Below are 23336 nucleotides of genomic sequence, written 5' to 3' on the forward strand. Positions count from 1 at the left end.
CCGTTGCATGCTCCTGTGAGGTGAGCGACGGAATCCAAGCCAATCGTGTACGGTTCGCGTTGTGCGAGTGCAAAAAGATATTCATGTTCAGTCGAGGGATTGCCTAACTGGTGAGCTCGTTTCATGCTTATGATAACACTTTAATTCCATCCAGACAACGTTACGTTTATGTATTTTTTTCAAACAAACTACGGTCCGTCACTACAAGTGTCGACATAAAATCTTATTCCTGTTTCATATAGTTTTTATATACACATACCTTTCATTTTCCTTCACCCTTTGTATAGTTCGACAACCTGAATATCGACGTATTCTTTTAATCTTCTACCAATATCTATCATTTCCACAGCGAGATAAAAATTTAAAACTAGTTCTTAGGAAGAGTCGTATTCTTCCTTCTTTCCAATGGATCGTATCACCGACCAAAGGTGACTCTCAGATCTTTTTCCTCCCTCACTAATCAACATCTTTCCCGTGGTGATTGTGGAGATGCAGAGGTATTCTCGGTCTCTAGAAGCAACAATCATTATACACTAACATTTCTTCCCCATCAAAACGGACGGCGCCGTTATTGATCAATATTAATATGAGATCTGCTAAAATGTGCACTTCGAGAGTTAGCGGAAAGTCCCATCCCTTATTCATTTGGATCGAAGTGCAATACTTACAAGTTCCGATCAATTACGGAGTAGCAACCATTAACATGTACCTACAGTCAGTCTATGTTATGCCATGATATACTACCAGTCATGCAGTAGCATCTTTGGGTTCAAAACAACCCCCCCGCGAAGTGACAGATAACGCAATTTTTACGTACCTACTTGCAATGTAAACAATGGGGCCGTCCACCGCTGCTGGCACGATTTTTCACTATGGCAGATCGGGATTTTGTTTCGTTCTTGATGGATGCATAACAACGAGTGGAATGATATGAAATAAGGGCGAGTTTGATATTTTATTCTCCTAATGACATAAATTCAATAAAAGCACCAAGTTTTTTCACCAAATTAACCAAACAGCACACCAATTTGTTCGGAAAAGATTATATGGCTTATAAGTTTTCGTTTTGCGGAAAATAAGTCCATGAGAAATGCTGATTAGGTATTTCGCAAAGTAATTAGTTTCGTTTTTTTATTGGTTCTGCGTTAAGACTGATTTTGTAAGTCGCATTGATGCTCTAAGGTGTCGGCCAGGGTAGACGCATCACGCGAAACGACGCGAAAATTGCACGGGAAGGAATAACAATTATTAATAATGAAATGTCAAACTCCAAAGGATTTTCGCGTCGCTTCGCGTGACGCGTCTACCCTGGCCGACACCTAAGAAGAAGGCGCGGGCCGAAATATTATAAATTACACTGGAAACTGCAGGGTGGGTATATGATTGCCAACTACGAACAAAGCTCGCCTAACAATCATCTCACACGCGGGCAAGTCTAAAACGCGGGCCAAGCTGGGCAGCAAATGCTGATGCTTTTGAACACTCAACCAACGGGATGTCTAACAGCGTTGTGAGCCACACTAACACACTAACAAAACATGAACGGTAAACGTACCTCGTTGCGTATACATGCAATAGTTATTTACATGCGCATGTTTATTTTTCTTCTCAAAATTAACACTTTTTTCGTTATGTATTTTGATATTCTTTTGGCAAAAGCTTCTAAAGTCATCATTCTTGCTATTCTTGCCGAAAGATAGGGAGTCGATACCGGTTATGGACCCTTTGCGTATTAAGGACCCCCTACAGAAAAACAATATCAACACTCAAAGCAACCTTATTCCTATGAAATTCACCGGGGGAACTTCATTTGCATTATTAGTCAGCAGTTTCAGGCAAAATTTTTAGTCTTAGGTGCATAAATACAGAAATTTAAACAGTTTTGTAAATTAAACCACGCAAGAGGGTCCATAATAAGCATTTCCAGATGGGTCCATAATTGGCACGTCGGCAGCGAGCCGGATAACATGGGAATCAAATGGAGGGTCCATAATAGGAAACGTCAAATTTGACCCGGTAGGGTCCATAATAGGCATAAGGACAACAGTTTTCCAAAGGAGTATTTCACGGGCTAAATCGAATGTTTTGTGTGCCTCAAAAGCGCAATATGAAGTAAATACATGGAACTTATTGAAAGGCTGCACAAATCGAATATCCATACAAGATATCATTGCAGAAAAGCGTCAAGAATGAATCTCAGCTGCTAAGGGGTCCATTACTAGCATCCTATTAAAAAAACAACTATCAAAAAATCGGAAGATTGCCGCTCCGAAGGCGCAACAAGAGCTACTCAATTGTATCGCATAAATTGTAAGTGGAAATTGGTGCATCTGGAAAAAGATATTATTTTCCTTTCAAATTCGTTTGTTTCTTTATAATACATTTTTGAAAGTCGAAAAGTTAAAACAAATGTTAGTTTCCTATAGCGACCCCTAGACGGCCACGATATTTGCAATATTTTTATTAACAGTACTTTTCCACAATATCTTTACCGAGTCGAACCAGCTATGTTAGATTGTTCCGCACAAAAATCGCTGATTGGAGCTAACCCAAGAGCAAACCTGCAATATTAAACGACCCAAGTCAAACGTCAGATCGATAGATCCCTACAAGAAAGTGAGCTAATGTGCACGTATAAAGCTAAATATAATTTCAAGCTGATAACTAGAGTCAATTTGCCATAAATCATTGATAATCATAAATACAGTCGACTCTCTTTTACTCGATATTCCGTATTTCTATATCGAGTTGGATAACCATAGTAAAAGTGGGTTATCATGGCTATCTCGATGGTCCCTTAGATTGCACTGGTTTTGTGTTCTATAACTCGATACCTCCCTAACTCGATGGTTCCTTCAACATCAAGCTATGAAGAGTTGACTGTATCTAATATGAAGAAACGCAGACAAATTTGCCTTGTTTTGGATGACCAAGTCTCGCATAATCTGGGATAACGCCCTGAAAGCCATTGGTAACCATGTGTGTAGCTCGTTGTTTCTGAGCAAATGAATGAATAAGCATCCTTACCAACACCACTGGCAGCTAGGGAATGATCATTTCTTCACCATAGCGTTGTTGAATAATGTGTAACTCCATTCAAATGCTCAGAAACAACGAGCTACACACATGGTTACCAATGGCTTTTAGGGCGAGATCAGAAGTTATGCGAGAAGTGTTTAAAAAATAATTTCAAAAGCAACCGACCGGTTATCCTAAGGAGCTTACAGCATTCGGACCACATCACATCTCTATTCAAACCCCACTAGCGAGCCATACAAAATCTTCCCGAGGACCGTACAAAACCTTCCCGAGGGTCACAGTTTGGTGGTTAAAATGATATTACAAATGCCAAACCAAAATTGAACTTTTTTTAATTTTCATCAAGCATAATTATAATTTACGCCCTATTTCGAGCACATTCCATGATTCCATCGAGTTTGACAGTACCACGGACCAAAATTTTGCGGTACATTGGCATTGTACTGCAGCTGTCATGATGCTCCCGGGTTGGTTCAAAAGAACAAATTTAGAAGGTGTAATTCAAGATTTTTGCAGTTTGATAACTATGGACCATCCCAAGAATCAGTTTAAACTTTCATCATCTTTTCAGAATCAACTGCTGGACGAAGGTCAGAAGCACGCGGTCATGCTGTACACCTGGAGATGTTGCTCTCGAGCGATCCCGCAGCCCAAATCCAACGAGCAACCGAATCGGGTGGAAATCTACGAAAAGACAGTGGAAGTGCTGGCACCGGAGGTCAAAAAGCTGCTCAATTTCATGTACTTCCAACGCAAGGCCATCGAGGCGTTTTCCGGCGAGGTCAAGCGATTGTGCCACGCCGAAAAGCGCAAGGATTTCGTCTCGGAGGCCTACCTTCTGACGTTGGGCAAGTTCATCAACATGTTTGCCGTGCTGGACGAGCTGAAGAACATGAAATCCAGCGTCAAGAACGATTACAGTACCTATCGGCGGGCGGCACAGTTTCTCAAAGTGATGAGCGACTCGCATACCCTGCAGGAATCGCAAAATTTGTCCATGTTCCTGGCCACGCAGAATAAGATCCGTGACACGGTCAAGGACACGCTGGAGAAGATCATGGGCTACGAGGAGCTGCTCTCGGATGTGGTCAACATTTGCGTGCACATGTACGAATCGAAGATGTACATGACCCCGGAGGAGAAACACATGCTCGTCAAGGTGATGGGTTTCGGATTGTTCTTGATGGATTCGGAAATCTGCAACATTAACAAGTTGGATACGAAGAAGAAGCTGCGGCTGGATAGAATCGATCGGATATTCAAGAATCTGGAGGTGGTGCCGCTGTTCGGCGATATGCAGATTGCCCCATTCAACTACATCAAGCGCAGTAAGCATTTCGATCCGAGCAAGTGGCCGCTGTCCAGCTCGCAGGCTATCAGTCCGCAGGCAGACTTGATGGTGCATTTGCCCACGATTCGGGAGGATCACGTCAAGTACATTTCGGAGCTGTCGCGGTATAGCAACGAAGTTACGACGACCTATAAGGTGAGTACCGTGAATTCGGGGAAATTGATTTACGTGTCACACGATATCATTTCTTACAAAAGGGACATCTATTGGATTAAGGACTCGGGAAAGATTTCCAGTGAAATCCAATTTACCGTTTGTCAGTGTACAATTTATTTAACCGTCCATGAATCTTTTGAGAGATCGAAAGACAAAAAGCGCGAAAAGCGGTTTGAACTTTATGGCGTGATCGAGTAGTCAGTTTAATGAAGGATTTTGTGGCAGACGGTTGTGCTGGTTTGAACTCAGTTCATGTATATTCGGCCGTATGTATATCATGGCGGAATCGGCCGAATGTGAAGTGTTTTGTAGATCCGGACACTACATTGGCGCAGACGGTAGGAGGCCTATCGGAACATTTTCTTTTATCTCGTCATTTTCATCCACCAGCCTACTCCATTGCCCTTCCGCCAGGGAACCTACTCTTTCTCTTTACAGTTTGGTTCGCTACTGGGCACTTGTATACTATTCATATACTATAGCTATTCATCCACAAATATCCACCACCAATCCAGCGCCCTCGGTAGTGAATATGGGTGATCTGGGGGCCAGGGACGCGCTATCGAGAGACCTTCCAACGCTCAGCGGCAATCCGGCGGAATGGCCTATGTTCCATAGTGTATTCTACACGTCCACAGAAGCATGCGTTTAGTGAAGTAGAAAACCTCGGCCGACTTCAACGCTGTCTAAAAGGCAATGCTTTGGAAGCAGTGCGTAGCCGTCTTTTTCTTCCGGGAATCGAACCCAGACACCTTCAGCATGGCTTTGCTTTGTAGCCGCGGACTCTAACCACTCGGCTAAGGAAGGCCCCTTCGCAAACCTTACAACTTCCGTATGGGCGTCCGGAGCAAATTATCTACTCACTACTAACAAAAGTTCGAGATTTTCCTGCACCAAAGGCTAATAACCTGAAGACGCTGGTGACGGTCGGCTTGGCAGTGCAGAATGGAATAGGAACTAAATTCAGCGGAATCTCACAGGGTCCGGTATCTCCCATTGAGTGTAGCGCAGAACCCCAAGAAGCCCAGTTGGGATGCGGAAGCAATGGTGAACGGAATCTCTTCAAATAGTATGCTGATGAAGGGACCGGACCTCGTTGAGCCGTTACCAACTGTTTTGTATGGATTTCGAGAACGGCAAGTGGCTCTTGAGGAAGTTCTGCAAGAAATGTAACATCAACTAAAGATACGCTTTGAGGACCGGCAAGCATAGCGTTTCCTATATCGAGAAACCCCAACTGAGAAGTCTACGGTATTCATCATGGATGTAGCTACGTTTGGTTCCACAAGTTCGCCATGCTTGGCGGAATATATTAAGAATAAGAACTTCAACGCAGGAGAGCATGCGGTAGACTACCCGAGAGTAGCCGAGGCCATCGAGCGTCGACATTACGTTGACGATTATCTCGACAGCTTCGACGATGAAGACGAAGCATGTCGTGTGGCGGAAGAGGTGAGGACAATCCATTCAAGAGGCGCTTTCAACATCCGGAACTGGTTGTCCATTTCTTCTGAGGTTCTGCGACGGATTGGGGCAGAAAGCGATTGCCGTCAGACAAAACCAGACAAACAGATAGAGCTCTTTGCATGCTGTGGGACCCCAGGTCGGACGTTTTCGTCTATGTAGCCGCATTGGATTTGTCGATAATTACTCGCTGCGTTATGAGTAAGTACGATCCACTGGGATTACTCTCCCATTTTCTTATCCACGGCTGCGTAATAATCCAGGATAGACGATACTGTTGGAGAGGAAATACAAGAACGCTGGAAACGGTGGACTGGACTGTTCGAGGATCTCAAGAAGGTCAGCCATCCGTGAGCGTATTTTCCTAACGTAGTTTCATCAGAAATAGAGGATATACAGCTCCACATTTTTGACGACGCCAATGAAACGGCTTATGCCTGCGTCGCTTTTTTTTCGGACGAAGATTCGTGGAAAGTTCCACACAGCGCTGTCGGTTCCAAGACTCGAACTTCAGGCGGCAATCATCGGTTGCAGGTTGTTGAAATCGCTTTGTGCAAGTCACAGTTTGCCCATCAATTGGAGGTTTATCTGGACTGACTCCAAGACGTTTCACACATGGATTGTGACCTGTAGAATTGGAGAAATTTTGTCCAAACCGAGTGCCGAAGAGTGGCTGTGGAAGTGGAGAAGAGGTCCAAGTCTCGATCCGGAAAGTCGCTGCTTTATTGGGCCGCAGTTGCTCAAAGAACAACAGGATCAACCCACAAATGTTGAAACGCCGGGAGAGCAGAATGCAAGGCTCTTGCAAGACATTCAGAACATTTCTTGGTCGAATGGAGCCGCATTTTTAAAATTCGAGAGAATGGCGTGCCATTGCCTACACTCATCGTTTGGTTGGCAACTTTCGTAGAAAACGGTTAGGACTGACTGGCACCGAATATTGGCCACCTTACACGAGAGGAGCTGAACAAAGTTCAGAACAGCCCGTGGCGTTAGGTTCAAGAGGACGTTTTTCTTGATGAAGTGGCTATGTTGAAGAAGACAGCTGATGACAATCGGTGAGTGAAACTGATGAAGACTGGATGAAATGGATGAACACGATGTGATCCGAATGGACTCTCGACTTTGCGCAGCTAAATTCCTTGCGTTCGACGTCCAGTTCCCGATTGTTCTATCAGAATACCATCCACTGACGAACGTTTTGTTGGATTGGTTTCACAGAAGCTATCTTCATGGAAACAACGAAACCATCGTCAATGAAGTGAAGCAGCGGTTCCACGTTCCATCGTTGAACACAGGTGCGAAGTTCTGTATGCATTGCAAATTGAAGAAAGCAAAGGTTTCTGTTTCTCTGTTCATTCGACCATTCGACCTTATAGCACTTTAACACATGCAGCAGGAATAGCTTCGGAAAACTGCTTCTTCTAGCTGTCTTGATCATTGTTACAGGGGACCAGTCTTAGCAGAGCGCAGAGGGTTCGCCCAGTCGTCCCTTGATCGACACGCCATAGATGCTATAATTCCAGTATAATCTGAAAGACAGTCGAAGTTAATGCATTCTAGTACTCGGCATCACAGTTCAATGCACGTCGAGTGGCCTTCATGTCGATGCACTTACGAGTTATATATTTCTCAGGAGTATGCACGTCGTAAAACAACTGCTTAGTAACGAAGAGCCTCTATAACTATTTGCACCTTATTATGCAGGTGTCTAGATATATGCGTGATCCGGGAGATTCTCGTTGAAAAATTGTATCATCACTTAAATTATACAGTCGCCTCTCCACATCTCGATATCGAAGGGAAATCGAGATAGGGAAAGATCGAGACAAAGAACAAATTTTTGATAAATACTAGATTGAAAAACACTCCGTTGTCAAGAAAGTAATACACAAACAGACGTTATTCTGCGCTCCTAATTTGTTTTGAATCCCAAAACTTTGGTCTAGTAACCTTCGATATTGGTCATATCGACATACGGAGAGAAAAATGAGAACAAAAAATTGGGGTGGGTAATGACTGTTACATTACCGCGGGGTTGACGTAGAACTACTATGGACACAACTTCGATCAATTTTGGGTCAGACTCTTACAAGAGTGCGGTAGCTTTTTGCAGGTGATAGGATGTTTGATGATAGGTGCTGTGATTGTGAGTATTCAATAAGGGAGATCTGTCATTTGGTTTGGAAGCTTTTTCAGAGTTTCGGATTTCAGATTTCAAAGTAAAACACTTTAACCCTCTAATACCCAAATTTTTATTTTCGATTTAAGTTTTATTTTTCGTTATCTAAAATCGTTCTAAACACGTTTTGGGCATTTATTTATTTTTATTCGCAAATTTTTTAATTTTTGTTTTTGATTTTTATAATTTTTATTTTTGAACATCCCTAGCTTTTTTCATTTTTTTTGAAGCCTTTTCTAGTTGTTGATTTTTGGCAATAATAAAAATTGTAATTGTTACGGTATTTTGAAAAATATTAAATTTTTAATTTTTTTTCGGGCGTATTTTATTTTCCGTGTAACTAACGGAAAAACAGGTTTGAAATGATTTTAATATCACCAGGCTCTTCGTTTGTGATAGGTTAATCGTAGAAAAATATAAAAGCTACGATTTTTTATATATCACGTTAAATGAAGCCCAGGCATTTGTAGGTTATATAAGAATGCAATTTTTCAAACAATTTGTAAAAATACAAAAAAGTTTCAAAACTCATGAAAAACTTTTCTTATATGCGTGTTATGAGTCAAGGTATAAGCCAAAAATAAAATCATTTAGATTTCCGAGCTACGAAAAAATACACAAAATTCCAAAGTGTACCCCGTCTAAAGGCGGGGTTGGGTATTAGAGGGTTAAAAAGGATTTGATTTGATTATGATGTTTGAATAAGAGTGAAGTTTGAGAATGAGTGTAATGAAAGATTATTATTAATTTGTCATGTGTATGAATTTGTAAGTATACTAGTTTTGTGTTGTTATTGATCGGAAGAATTTTTCAGAAATTAACTCTTTTTGAACTCATTTTGGTGGTCCTGAAAAGGACCATTTGTCGTTCTGTGGTGCCGAGAACCAGTGTTTGGGGTTCCAGGTATAATCCAGTGTTGTACCAGATGATTGAGTTTGTTTGTTTGGTCGTCGCTTCCTTGTGTTGTTTGGTTGGGTGAACGGTTTCAGTTCTGGCTCCAGCTATAGTTTGCCAAACTCCTCCAGTAGATTAGATGTTTGATAGCTCGGGTGCTTTGATCGTGATAATCGGTCTATGGTACGAAAAGTATGAACAATATCGACTGCACACTGCACTTATATTTTTAACTAGTTGTCCCGGCAAACTTCGTCTTGCCATCAAGTAGGCTGTTGAAAAACGTCATGAAACGTCCCGTACAAAACGACAGTTTCGTTCAATCCCGTTTTTCTGACTTTTTCGTTCAATATCCTGAGCTTTCCATATACACAAACACGTCGGAACACTTCAGGAACGTAACTATGGAAGAATTTTCAAAATCCGCTAGCCCGTTTTCAAGCCATTTCGTGACATACAAACAGCATTCCATTTTTATTTATATAGAAGATAAACATTAAATCGTACAAGAACCACCTAATGTGGTCGCTTCATTTGGACGAGTTGCCAACTTCAAATTTATGAAATAGACAAATTTAATATTTTCTTGTTTGAAAACGTCAATATTAAAGTAATCAAATAAATCAAAAATTGGCCATAAAATGCTACGTCATTTATGGACGCTGCTTTGGGAGAATTGCTGCCTTTGGCGTGATGGAACTTGAAAGAATTGGTAGAGTTTGTCAAAAATAGTCCTTGCAGTGAAGTAACCCGCGACAAACCAACATATACCAATATATATATATAGAAAGCGTTGTGTTTGGATGGGCATCTAATTCTTCCGAAAAGAGGTGCACTTTGCGTAAAAGGACCACGTGATTATTGAGCTGAAATCGAATTCAGGTTAACTTCTGCGTTCATGAGTCCTCTCATGGCGTAGTGGTAACGCGCCCCAACTAGAGATCGGGGAGTCGTGAGTTCGATTCTCACTGAGAAGACGTGTAACTTTTTCGCAAATCTTCACATCAATTTGTCCATCTAATCCAATTGCAAATTATATGTAATGTTTAGCTTTTCGGTAGTTGTTAAACTTCCACTCGGCTGGTTAGCCTTAAACCACGATTCATAATTAAAAACAAGTATATACCAATTGCTGATCCTTGCTTTTGTCATAGGCGTACACGACTTCGGGGAAAGTTCCACCTTGCGACTTATGAACAATAAAAGCACAGGCACTAACCACCAGAAACTGAATGCGTTTGCATTTGATTAGGGGCTGTCCATTAATTACGTAAGGGTTTATGGGGGGAGGGGGATCTGAGATTTCTTACGCGCCATACAATTTATTTTTAATTTTCATACAAAAAATCTTACCATGGGGGGAGGGGGGGCTGAAAAACCCCAAAAATTGTCTTACGTAATTAATGGACCGCCCCTTATGCCGCTCAATTTGATACTAAAATTGCTATAATTCTCTATACAGAAGTGAAATTGGAATTTCAAAACCAAGAGCGTTACGTTTGCATACGTTTATACTTTTTTGCTGGCTTAACGAAATTCCTTGATTAGCACCTCAATCGAAACACAAGGCAAGGTCATGTCGTTTACTTACTGAATCCCACATACCTGCCCAAATTTATAAATAGGGGTGCTAGAGAAAAGTTGACGTCATTTGCTTTTCACTCTCCGCTTGGATCGCATCTCAGCAGCTGGCTTGCTCTGATCGGGCATGCTTCTCAGGCACAGACATCGATAGCAAAGGACCCCCCGTTTGTCGTGCTTCGCTCAAATCAAACTGTCGTACGAGAGAGAGAGAGAGAAGATGCCGTCCGAAGCCATCACCGCTGTCGCCGCCAAGAAGAAGAGGAAGAGGAAGCAGTTCACATAGGAGAATGAGATGGTTGTGACCGCCATCGCAGTCCTAAACTGTGATTGTGGCTGGCATCCGAGAAGAAGGAGGAGAAAAAGAAGGCAGTTGCTAAGCAAAACCCCACCAAGTATCAAAGACCGCCGTGATGAAGAAGACCCCGAAGATGCCGCCACCGCAAACCTTATCGGGCGAGGAGGATTTCAACTAGTGCGCCAATCAAACAATGTGTCCGTGTGACTCGAATTCAACAATTCAATCGGCCCTTTTCAGAGCCAACAAATGTGTTCTAAAGAGTTATTTGTGCAATATTTTCTAATATGTTTACCACATGCTTGCTATAATCTCTTAATTCATCTCGTAGCATCATACAATATCTGATTTATTACAAATAATCAACAATACGATAATTTGAGGATGTTTCCGAGGACGCTGCTCTAGTGTCGTCGGGAAGCGATAACAGCATGATGCTCATCTTGTAGATCCCTTGCCAAGACATGAATTTCCTATAGCTTATTTCCTATTTAGGCGGCATCCATTTATTACGTAACGCTATAATTGAAAATTTTTGACCCCCTCTCTCCCCTCCGTAACGCTTTTTGTATGAAAATTTTTAATTTTTTGTATGAGCCGTAACGCTTGAGCCTACTCCCCCCTCCCTCTAGAGCGTTACGTAATTTGTGGACGGCGCCTTAGCCTATTTCTTGGCTTTCTGATCTGGGAAATAGACTATATGACAACCACAGGGATTAAGTCGAAATTTGGAAAGGTAGCTCAGTCTTGAGCAATTCCACATACCCGAAGATTGGGAGCTTTTCAGATCAGCCGATCATGAGGCTTCTTGTAGTGGTGCCTGACGGGATTGTATCTTAACTGTACCGATGCTGCAACTTCCACGAGGAGCTCTTACTAGCTCGAAAGTTAAAATGAAATGAACCGAATGAGCTTGAGCTTGATTGGCCGCCCGTGGATGCTACTCCAGTATCGCCAGATCAGCTGCACTTACACAAGGAACCAACCGAATGACTGCTTGGGACTAACAGGCATCCTCAGTGTATAAGTGCTGGTGATCTTCTAATTTTAGGCAACAATGGCACCTGCCACGTCAGAATGCAGACCAATGAGGGGAAGGGGGAGGAATTGATGATGCATTGAACTGGCTCCCACGTAGACCGTATATTCCACTGCATCTACGCCAGTTCATGCGGGAGTGTATGGATTGGGGGAAAGGCATGGCAGAGAGGTTTGCTTTTGTGGTTAGCAGACTGCCTATGTATCAGGCGTAAGTAAGGCGTGCGCGTGGAAGTAGGAAGCATTAGGGAAACGGTTTCTTGTCCGTCTCTGGTTCTAGCGTTTGCTACGAACTAGTTTGAGTGTGATATATTTAGAATGGAAGATAGAAGCAAGTGAGAGATATACAACTACAAAGTACGAGGAAAGGGACGGGCCTGGGATTGAACCTATGACCTTCTGCATATGAAGCAGAAGCGGTAGCCATCAGACCACCAACCCCGTCAAGTTAAAATGAAATGAACCGAATCAGTCGAAAGTAGTATGTTTTACACAATTTGAATAGCAGACGATGTTCCTTCCTTCCTTATTCTTCGCCTTCTTCTGATCGACCCATCTAGGACATAAGGTATATAAAGTTGATGTCTTGGTTAGGGATTCACATATCTTTGAAAATTCAAATATTTCGGATAAATTCTGATAAATATTCTGATTCGTAAAAGTTATGGAAATTGGAATTCGAAATTCAATACAAGCGTTAATATGAATGCTCTGCTTAATATAATGACATTTGCAATGCATTTCTTTATTGAAACTAACATGTAGAAACATTTCAGATCAATAGATGCTTATTACAACTGGTCAAGAATCAGTTTAGTGAACAGTATTAAAAATCTGTTGCAATTTTAATACATTTCACAATTTCCGTACTCTAGAATTTAGGAAGTGTTCCCCCATTACATGATAAATCAGCGATGCTGTTTGAAATGCCATACAATGCTGAGTACTATGACGTTATTACGATCCGACGGCGCTGCAGCGGCGTCCACGAGTAAATTCTCAAAATTCATGAGATTATGTGAGATAAATTATGTGAACCAAATCAAGTTTTGTACAATACCGCTAGATTAAGATCATGATAGATAAATCAGGAAATATTATTCTATAAACCCTTTTAAGAACGTTTGATGGCTTTCAAAGGGCCGATTGAGCTTGTATGCTGTCACAGATGAATAGCACTACGGGATGTTAACAGTTGATTGCCATGGTTAAGCAGGGAAACCCCAAGGATAGTGTATATGTGAATAAGTTCTCTGTTTGTACAACAAACCAGCTGAATATTTCATGGGTGCACAACAGCAACAGGGTAGCGGATCACAGGGATTGAGTTGAAATCTGGAAACGTAGCTCAATCTTTTAATCTTGAATTTCACAAACCAGATGCTGTATTGACAGCTTGAAGGTTAACAGCTCAGCAGCTTTCTAGCAGCGAGGTACTTATCGCTAAGCAAGTTCGGAGGAGCTCTTACCAGCTCGAAAGCGGAAATGGAATGAAACTGAATCCGACGAAGGAAATATGTTTTATAACCTTAGAATAGCAGATGATACTCCTCCCTTTTGTGCTCTTCGCTTTCTGATCGACCAATCTGGGAAATGGGTATGTGCCAATAATGGGTTCGGCTTAGAATTACTTGAAAATTGCGGAGAATGCTAATGCGTGAGAAATTGGTCGAACATGAACTGCTGGAAGGGTTGAAATTAACTAAATATTCAATACGAGCTATTGATAATCAATAGTTTTCTTCATTATGAAGGTATATTTCTGATCCATGGGTGCCAAAATTAATACACTTGTTCAATGAGAATTTCTTTTCAAAAGCAATCTAAATATGTCGCAATTTTGTTACATGTGATAATTTTTCTAATCAAAGTGTAACCATAAAATATGGAACATCAAAGACGCTGTTGGAAATGCCACTCTATTTTACAATCGTTGTGAAATGTTGAGCACTCACCCGACGGCACTGCAGCAGCGCCCGTGAATACAGTCACAAATTGTTGAGTCATAAATTATTCATGACAAATAAAATTTTGTATGAAGCTGTGAATTTGATTTAGGAATATAAGAAGTCATAAATAAAGTCGGAAATATTTCTCTTGTTACCTTTTCCACTAATTGTATGGCCCTAAAAAGGGCTGATGGCTTTGTTAGCATCGATGCTCTTACAGATGAATAACACTGCGGGATGTTATCAGTTGATTGTCAGGGTCAAACAGGAAATCCTCAAATCAAATGTATAAATTTGAGCAAGTTATTTACTTATACGACGAACCAGCTGAATTTTTCGTGGCGTGGATGGCGCACAACACCAACGGGTAGTGGATCACCGAGCTTAAGTCGAAATCTGGAAACTTTGCTCTCTCTTTAAATCTTGCTGATTTGATCACAAGTCCAAATCTTGAAGCGCAGGGTCAACAGCTCCTCGGCCGATGAAATTTGCGGCGCCGATGACGATGGCTGGGTGAACGCAAACGAGCGGTGAACCACAAAGCGAGAATGACTCGCCCGACCGTGTTCACAGTTCGACCGCAAATTCTCCTGTGGACTGCTTCCTCTTCCTCTTCTTGGCGGCGGCAGCGGTGATGGCTTTAGCTTCGGACGGCATCTTCTCTCGCTCGCTCGACAGTTTGATTTGAGCGAAGCAAGACAAACGGGGGCGTCCTTCGCTATCGATGTCTGTGCCTGAGAAGCACGCCCGGTCAGAGCAAGCCGATCTGTTGCCTGCTGAGATGCGAGCCAATCGGAGAGTGAAAAGCAAATGACGTCAAATTTTCTCTAGCACCCCTATTTATAGATTTGCTTGAAATCAATGTTCTTTTTTAAAACAGTTATAAAACTATTTGGACAGGTATGTGGGATTCAGTAAGTAAACGACATGAACCTTTGATGTCTTGTCTTTCGATTGAGGTGCTAATCAAGAAATTTCGTTAAGCCAGTGAAAAGTTATAAACGTTTAAAATATTTCATGCCAACGTAACGTAACGTTTTGAAATTCCAATTTCACTCCTGTATAGAGAAGAAAGACGTAGTTTTACGTCAAAAATCAACAGAAACACATCGAGATATGGAGATATCGAGATAAGGAGGATATCGAGATATAGGGAGTGAAAATGTATGCAGACTGAAGGGACTTATGAAATCATCGACATAGGGAGAGATATCGAGATGTAGAACATCGAGATGTGGAGAGTCGACTGTACTTACTTAATATTACTTTTGAACAGCGCATTCGACGGAGCGTATATGAAGGATTGAGACACATTTCAAGAAAAATGAAAAGCATCAAATTAGCTCTAAAATGTGCAGTGCACGGGCGGTCCTGCAAGCATTGTGGCTCCTGCAGATAAGATGCACTACGACATGAGAAATCACCACGAAAGCTCGTTGACCAGCTGAAATTGAACCTCCCTCAGGACGATCTTTCTGAATAGCTTCGCATTTTCCGTCACGTCTGTTTTAACTGTTAGGAGTTTATGCTTCATTCTAGAACCACTGTAGTGATTGTGCGTGGTTTAGTGACAACTAAGTTGCTTTTTCACCTATAGAGTACAGCGAATGCTGTTCTGTTATTAAGACTACATAGTTGAGTTAACCAGTTCCGATATAAAAAGTGATCCACAAAAGAATCAACAGCTTTTTGACAAATTAATAGTTTAGACATCACTAACTAGATGTTAAACAGGATTCATGATCAGAAACATTGGGCAACATAAAACATAGTCCAGTAAGTGTGAAAATAAATACAAAGGTTTGCCTTCAATCGCTACTTATTTAGCTTGCTTTGCCATTCAACCATTTGTCAATTCGACCTTTTGGCATAGATTCCTGTTATACGAGTATAGGCAGAAGGCTAATAAACTTGATGTTTGATTATTAGAAATCCAACATAAATTTTTTTGATTTCTTCTTTCAGGATAACGCAACGGATGCAGAAAACAAAGCTACAGCTGATCTAGCGCTAAGAGGCCTGCAGTTACTCTCCGAGTGGACATCGGTCGTCACGGAATTGTACTCGTGGAAGTTGCTGCACCCCACAGATCACCACCAGAACAAAGAATGCCCAGTAGAAGCCGAGGAGTACGAACGGGCCACCCGCTACAACTATTCCGATGACGAGAAGTTCGCCCTCATCGAGGTGATCGCCATGATCAAGGGCCTTCAGGTGCTGATGGCGCGAATCGAGACTGTCCTTTGCGAAGCAATCCGCCGCAGTATCTATGCCGAGTTGCAGGACTTTGTGCAGCTGATGTTGCGTGAACCGCTGCGAAAGGCGGTCAAGAACAAGAAAGACTTGATCCGATCGATCATCATGTCGGTGCGGGAAACGTGCGCCGATTGGCAAAAGGGAACGGAGCCTTCACAGGATCCGGCACTTAAGGGTAAGAAGGATCCGGACGGAGGATTCCCAATCAGTGTTCCGCGGTTGAATGTGGGCCCGTCGTCCACCCAGCTGTACATGGTGCGCACGATGTTGGAATCGTTGATCGCTGATAAGTCAGGAGGCAAGAGAACTCTACGGAAAGACATCGATGGAGCTTGTTTGCTGCAGATCGATGCTTTTCACAAGCTTTCGTTCTACTGGACGTTCCTGTTGAGCTTTAGCGAGACTCTGCAAAAGTGCTGCGACTTGTCTCAGCTATGGTACCGTGAATTCTACTTGGAGATGACCATGGGGCGTAAAGTCAATGTAAGTTCTGATTTGGGTAAGGGTAATAAGGGCCAATTCTATTTGTATACAGGGTGTTAGGTTCGTGAGTGCAGACATTTTAAGGGGTGATAGAGGACCATGTTAGATGAAAAAAATCGTTCTACGGATATGGTCAATTCTTAACTGTTACCGAGTTATTAAACATTTAATGTTTTAGGATATGTTTGTCTTTAAGTGGTTATAACTTTGGAATAGTTCAACGAATCTCAATTCTCTTACTTCCATTTGAAAGCTAATTAAATTTCCAATCTATTAACAACTTTACATCTAATGGGTTTTGCAAATAAATTCATTTTTAAGAGCAAATAAGTTCAAAGGTAGTGATTTTTCTCTTGTTTTTGTCAGTTTACTTTAAAAAATGCGTAATAAATTTCATGCTTGTCTTAAGCAAAGTTGTGTGCTTCAAGCTGCTCTACAATTCGTTCTTTGACACCAAACTGCTATCTCTACGCGTTCTCTTGCAATTTTGATTTGAACACGCCACTTTGGGTCATAAATTTTGGTCCGTAAACGCAACAGGTAACAGTTCATTTCACCCCACTGTGTTGCAAAACTTGACGCATTGTTTGCATCCGCGCACAGCACACTTGATCTCAGGTTTAGGCAACAACAGCTTGGCGCGTATGATTAAGCACACGCTGCTGTGCGTTCTTTTGCATGCTGTTTGAAACTCATTTTTGTCCGATGGAAATCAACTTTTCAAAATGTTGAAGGAGTGTAGTAAAACATTGATCGGTTTGTTATTTTTTTGTTGATGATTGATCTTAATGTTTCAAAGTACTGCATAATAGTATTGATGAAACAACATTCAACATACAGAAAATGTTTATCTGGTTGATTCATATCAGTTTATTTGAAGGCTCTGTGCAATGTTCCAAAGACTGCAAGGATGCTGCTAAACATTTGGAAGCAGTAACACGCTTACGATACTTAAAAGCTTTGAATGTATCCCAGTCCCAATTTTACTGTGAATCTAATTCAACTGTTAACGCCAGGAGTTAAATTGTTTAATGATTCATTCAAAAATAACCTAGAAACTTTGCTAGAAGTTTCCCCAGCCCCATTAACTATTCAAGAATATCTCGAGAAATTAATTCAGGGATGCATCCAGACATTTAAAAAAAAAGTGTCTACACCGACGAATTGTCAAATAAACTCTTCTATGAATTTTTCAGCTCTTCTTTAAGAAATTGTTCATGGTAACACTCACCAAATTTGTAGTGGAATTCGTTTAAAAGTGCTTACTAAATTCATCCTGATATTTACTAAGATATTCGTGTTGAAATTTATCTAGGGATTACATCAGGAATCTCTCAGGTTCTCTTATAAAAGCAGAATAATCGTCAACAAATTCAAAATGGATTTTCTCCAGATGTTTTTTGAGGAATACATGTAATTTTCAATTCAATTCTTCTCAAATTATCCAACAAATTCTTCATAGAGGTGCTGAAAAATGTTTGAAACAAGAAATCTCATGAGGATATCGATGAATGAGTTGATGCAAAAATTGAATTCCAGGAATCCTTGAAAAAATCTTCAATAGACTCGATGGAAAAATGTCTGATAATATTCCTTGAAGAACCACTCGAAGTTTGGTTAATTGTGTTTACTTTAAAGATCCATTCCTCCAGAATTGATCTGGAAATTCCTCCAGAGTTTCTCCAGGAATTTTTCTATACATTCTTTCGGAGTTCTTCCAGCTATTCTTCCGAAGTTCCTCTGGAGCTCCACCGGTAGTTTCTCAACAGTTCTTCCGAAAAAGTCTCTAGAGCTCCACCGAGAATTTGTTCTTCGGCAATTCCTTGGGACTTCATCCGGGTACTCTTAGGGAGTTTCTTCTGGAATTACTTCGAAGCTCCACTGATTCTTTTTTTCAAACGTTGCTTCCTAAATTCCTCTGGAATCCCTCCCACAATTTCTCCGGAGCTCCTCCAGGAACTGTACTGTAGTTCCTTTAGGAATTTACACGCGAGTTGCTTCAAGAATCTGGCAGCTTCTCCAGAAATTCTACCGCAGTTTCTCCAGGAATCCTGCCGGTTGTTCCTCCGAGAATTTTCCAAGAATATACCCGAGAGTTTTCATGGAAGGCCTCCAGGAATTCCTCCAAAACTTTCTTCAGGAGTTCTTCCACAAATTCCTTTGAGAGGTCCTCCAAGAATTTCTGAGGATTCTTTTCCCGGGAATTTCTTCAAAATTTTCATAGGGAGTTCCTTCAAGAATCCCTTGAGACCTCATTCTAAAATTCCTGAGTTCGTAGGAAGTCGCTATGAAGAAAATCCAATGAAATTCCCTGTAGAACTCTGGAGGAACTCCGGAGGATATGCTGGATGGAATTCAGAAGAATTACTGCAACAATTTTGGAAGAATTTCTTTAGCAACTCCGGAGGAATTACCGTTGAAGCTACGAAGGAATTATCGGAGGAACTCTGAAGGAGCCCTGGACAAATTCGTACATAACACTTAAGGAACTCCTTAGCCGAGTGGTTAGACTCCGCGGCTACAAAGCAAAGCCATGCTGAAGGTGTCTGGGTTCGATTCCCGGTCGGTCCAGGATCTTTTTGTAGTGGAAGTTTCCTTGACTTCCCTGGGCATAGAGTATCATCGTACTTGTCAAACGAGATACGAATGCGAAAATGGCAACTTTGGCAAAGAAAGCTCTCAGTTAATAACTGTGGAAGTACTCATAAGAACACTAAGCTAGTGAGGTCGTTAATGCCAAAAAGAAGAAGAAGACTTAAGGAACTCCGGAGGAATACCATGAGGAACTCTGGGATATTTCACGGAGAAAATCTAGGGGAATTTCCGGAGTAACTCTTGAGGAATTCCTAGCGGAATTCCGGAGGATTTCCGATAAATTACTGCACGAACTCTGGAAAATTCCTGGAGGAATTGCTTGAGGAACTCCGACAAAAATTCCATGAGGAACTCTGAAGAAATTCGTAGCGGACCTCCAAAAGAATTCCTGGAGGAATTGTGGAATATTTTCTAGAGAAACTTCGAAACAAAATCCTGAAGGAACTATGGAGGAAATCCTGGAGGAATCTGGCTGGGTTCGACTGTAACTCTTAATCGATCTGATATAACGGCTTCGCAGTCTTTCAGAAAATAAAACAAGGTTTATAACTTGCCCAACGTTTCAACCCGGGTTGGTGTCTTGGAACTTTGGAGATATTTCTGGAGGATCCTTGAAGAACTCCGAGGATTTTCTGGAGGAACTCCGAAAGAATTCCTAGATCCATAAAGGGATTCCCGGCAAAAAATTTGAAAGAATTCTTAGAGAAATTTCTAGAGAAACTACGATGGAACTCCTTGAGAAACTCTGTAAGAATTCCTGGAGAAAATCCGAAAGAATTCCTGGAGAAACTTGAAAGCCCGGAGTACTTTGAAAAATTCCCGGTGGAGCTCTGGGGGATTTCCAGAAGGAAGTCTGCAGGAATTGCTGGATGAATGCCCAAAACAGCTCTGAAGGAATTCCTGGAGGAACTCTTAAAAAAATCCTGGAGGAATTCCAGATGAGTTGCTGGAGGAACTGGTTGGTAAATGGCTGGGCATGGCGTACCATTGGTACCTCGCGTACCTGAAGGAATAAAATAGACCTCTTTGTGCGGTCCTTAGCCTCTTGCCCAGCAACTCCTATCCCTACCTCCTCGCGGTACTGGCCGGGGTACGAGTAACCAACCCCCGGTGGGAACTTTGGTCGTATGCTGACAGGGAAGGGGGGGTTTGCTTTTGCTTTTGCTTCTGCAAACCTGGAGCGTCTGTACTCCATGTTAGGAGCGGCTCACAACAGCGTCTGTTCCCCATGTCAGGGGCGGCTGATCATCGTCCGAGTGCCAGAGAAGGACTCTAAGCTAAACTGCGCACTATGGTCCTCCGAACATTTAGGGGGAATGGTCCTCCGGAAATCTAGGGGGTTGGTGTCAGGCCCTGCAAGCCAGCCGTAAAAAAATCAAGCAACGAATAATCAACGAGAGAATACGAACCGGGACAATCGGCGAAGACCACAGCGACGTAAAGGGACTAGCGATTGGAAGCTCGGTACGTGGAACTGTAAATCTCTCAACTTCATCGGGAGCACACGCATACTCGCCGACGTGCTGAAGGACCGTGGATTCGGCATCGTAGCGTTGCAGGAAGTGTGTTGGAAGGGATCAATGGTGCGAACGTTTAGAGGTAACCATACCATCTACCAGAGCTGCGGCAATACACATGAGCTGGGAACAGCTTTTATAGTGATGGGTGATATGCAGAGGCGCGTGATCGGGTGGTGGCCGATTAATGAGAGAATGTGCAAGTTGAGGATCAAAGGCCGGTTCTTCAACTTCAGCATAATAAACGTGCACAGCCCTCACTCCGGAAGCACTGATGATGATAAAGACGCTTTTTACGCGCAGCTTGAACGCGAGTACGACAGTTGCCCAAGCCACAACGTCAAAATCATCATAGGAGATCTAAACGCTCAGGTTGGCCAGGAGGAGGAATTCAGACCGACGATTGGAAAGTTCAGCGCCCACCGGCTGACGAATGAAAACGGCCTACGACTGATTGATTTTGCCGCCTCCAAGAATATGGCCATTCGTAGCACCTACTTCCAGCACAGCCTTCCGTACCGATACACCTGGAGATCACCACAGCAGACAGAATCGCAAATCGACCACGTTCTGATTGATGGTCGGCACTTCTCCGACATTATCGACGTCAGGACCTATCGTGGCGCTAACATCGACTCTGACCACTATCTATCAAACTGCGCCCAAAACTCTCCGTCGTTAACAACGTACGGTACCGACGGCCGCCCCGGTATGATCTAGAGCGGCTCAAGCAACCGGATGTCGCAGCGGCATACGCGCAGCAACTCGAGGCTGCATTACCGGAAGAGGGTGAGCTGGACGAAGCCCCTCTTGAGGACTGCTGGAGAACAGTAAAAGCAGCCATTGACGATGCAGCTGAGAGCAACGTCGGGTACGTGGGACGGAGTCGACGGAACGATTGGTTCGACGAGGAGTGCCAGGAGGTTTTGAAGGAGAAGAATGCAGCGCGGGCGGTCATGCTGCAGCAAGGGACCCGGCAGAACGTGGAACGCTATAAACGGAAACGGCAACAGCAGACCCGCCTCTTTCGGGAGAAAAAACGCCGCCTGGAGGAGACGGAGTGCGAGGAGATGGAACAGCTGTGCCGGTCTCAGGAAACGCGTAGGTTCTATCAGAAGCTCAACGCATCCCGCAACGGCTTCGTGCCGCGAGCCGAGATGTGCAGGGATAAGGATGGGAGCATTCTAACGGACGAGCGTGAGGTGATCGAAAGGTGGAAGCAGCACTTCGATGAGCACCTGAATGGTGCTGAGAGCTCAGGCAATGAAGGACGGGACAACGAAGGAAATGCCTTCGTCAGTACTGCGGAAGATGGAAACCAACCAGCCCCCACTTTAAGGGAGGTTAAGGATGCCATTCACCAGCTCAAGAACAATAAAGTTGCTGGTAAGGATGGTATCGGAGCTGAACTCATAAAAATGGGTCCGGAAAGGCTGGCCAGTTGTCTGCACCGGCTGATAGGCACAATCTGGGAAACAGAACAGCTACCGGAGGAGTGGAAGGAAGGGGTAATCTGCCCCATCTACAAGAAAGGCGACAAGTTAGACTGTGAGAACTTTCGAGCGATCACCATTCTAAATGCGGCCGACAAAGTATTATCCCAGATCATCTTCCGTCGTTTGTCACCCGTAGTAAACGAGTTCGTGGGAAGTTATCAAGCCGGCTTCGTTGACGGCCGATCGACAACGGATCAGATCTTTACTGTACGGCAAATCCTCCAAAAATGTCGTGAATACCAGGTCCCAACGCATCACCTTTTCATCGATTTCAAGGCGGCATACGACAGTATCGACCGCGTAGAGCTATGGAAAATCATGGACGAGAACAGCTTTCCCGGGAAGCTCACGAGACTGATAAGAGCGACGATGGAAGGTGTGCAAAATTGTGTGAAGGTTTCAGGCGAACACTCCAGTTCGTTTGGAACCCACCGGGGACTACGACAAGGTGATGGACTTTCGTGCCTGCTGTTCAATATTGCGCTAGAAGGTGTTATGCGGAGAGCCGGGCTTAACAGCCGGGGTACGATTTTTACGAGATCCAGTCAATTTGTTTGCTTCGCGGATGATATGGACATCGTCGGCCGAACATTTGAAAAGGTGGCAGACCTGTACACCCGCCTGAAACGCGAGGCAGCAAAAGTTGGACTGGTGGTGAATGCGGCCAAGACAAAGTACATGCTAGCTGGTGGGGCCGAGCGCGACAGGGCTCGCCTAGGTAGCAGTGTTACGATAGACGGGGATACGTTCGAGGTGGTCGACGAGTTCGTCTACCTTGGATCCTTGCTGACGGCTGACAATAACGTTAGCCGTGAAATACGGAGGCGCATCATCAGTGGAAGTCGGGCCTACTATGGCCTCCAGAAGAAGCTGCGGTCAAAAAAGATTCACGCCCGCACCAAATGTACCATGTACAAAACGCTCATAAGGCCGGTAGTCCTCTACGGGCATGAAACGTGGACGATGCTCGAGGAGGACCTGCAAGCACTTGGAGTCTTCGAACGTCGGGTGCTTAGGACGATTTTCGGCGGAGTGCA

General features: G+C 43.1%; 1 protein-coding gene across 3 annotated transcripts in view; it reads left to right on the plus strand.

The window, feature by feature from the left end:
* LOC5569921 (cytoplasmic FMR1-interacting protein) overlaps positions 1 to 23336 on the plus strand; it is a 71457-nt gene that overhangs the window by 14532 nt on the left and 33589 nt on the right. For all 3 annotated transcript variants that reach the window (XM_021840084.1, XM_021840093.1, XM_021840090.1), the window contains exons 3-4: positions 3611 to 4525; positions 15918 to 16691. In XM_021840084.1, coding sequence (XP_021695776.1) covers positions 3611 to 4525; positions 15918 to 16691 — 1689 coding nt within the window. The remainder of the gene's footprint in view (positions 1 to 3610; positions 4526 to 15917; positions 16692 to 23336) is intronic.

Source organism: Aedes aegypti, chromosome 1, assembly GCF_002204515.2.
Source record: "Aedes aegypti strain LVP_AGWG chromosome 1, AaegL5.0 Primary Assembly, whole genome shotgun sequence".
In the NCBI taxonomy this organism is placed as follows: domain Eukaryota; kingdom Metazoa; phylum Arthropoda; class Insecta; order Diptera; family Culicidae; genus Aedes; species Aedes aegypti.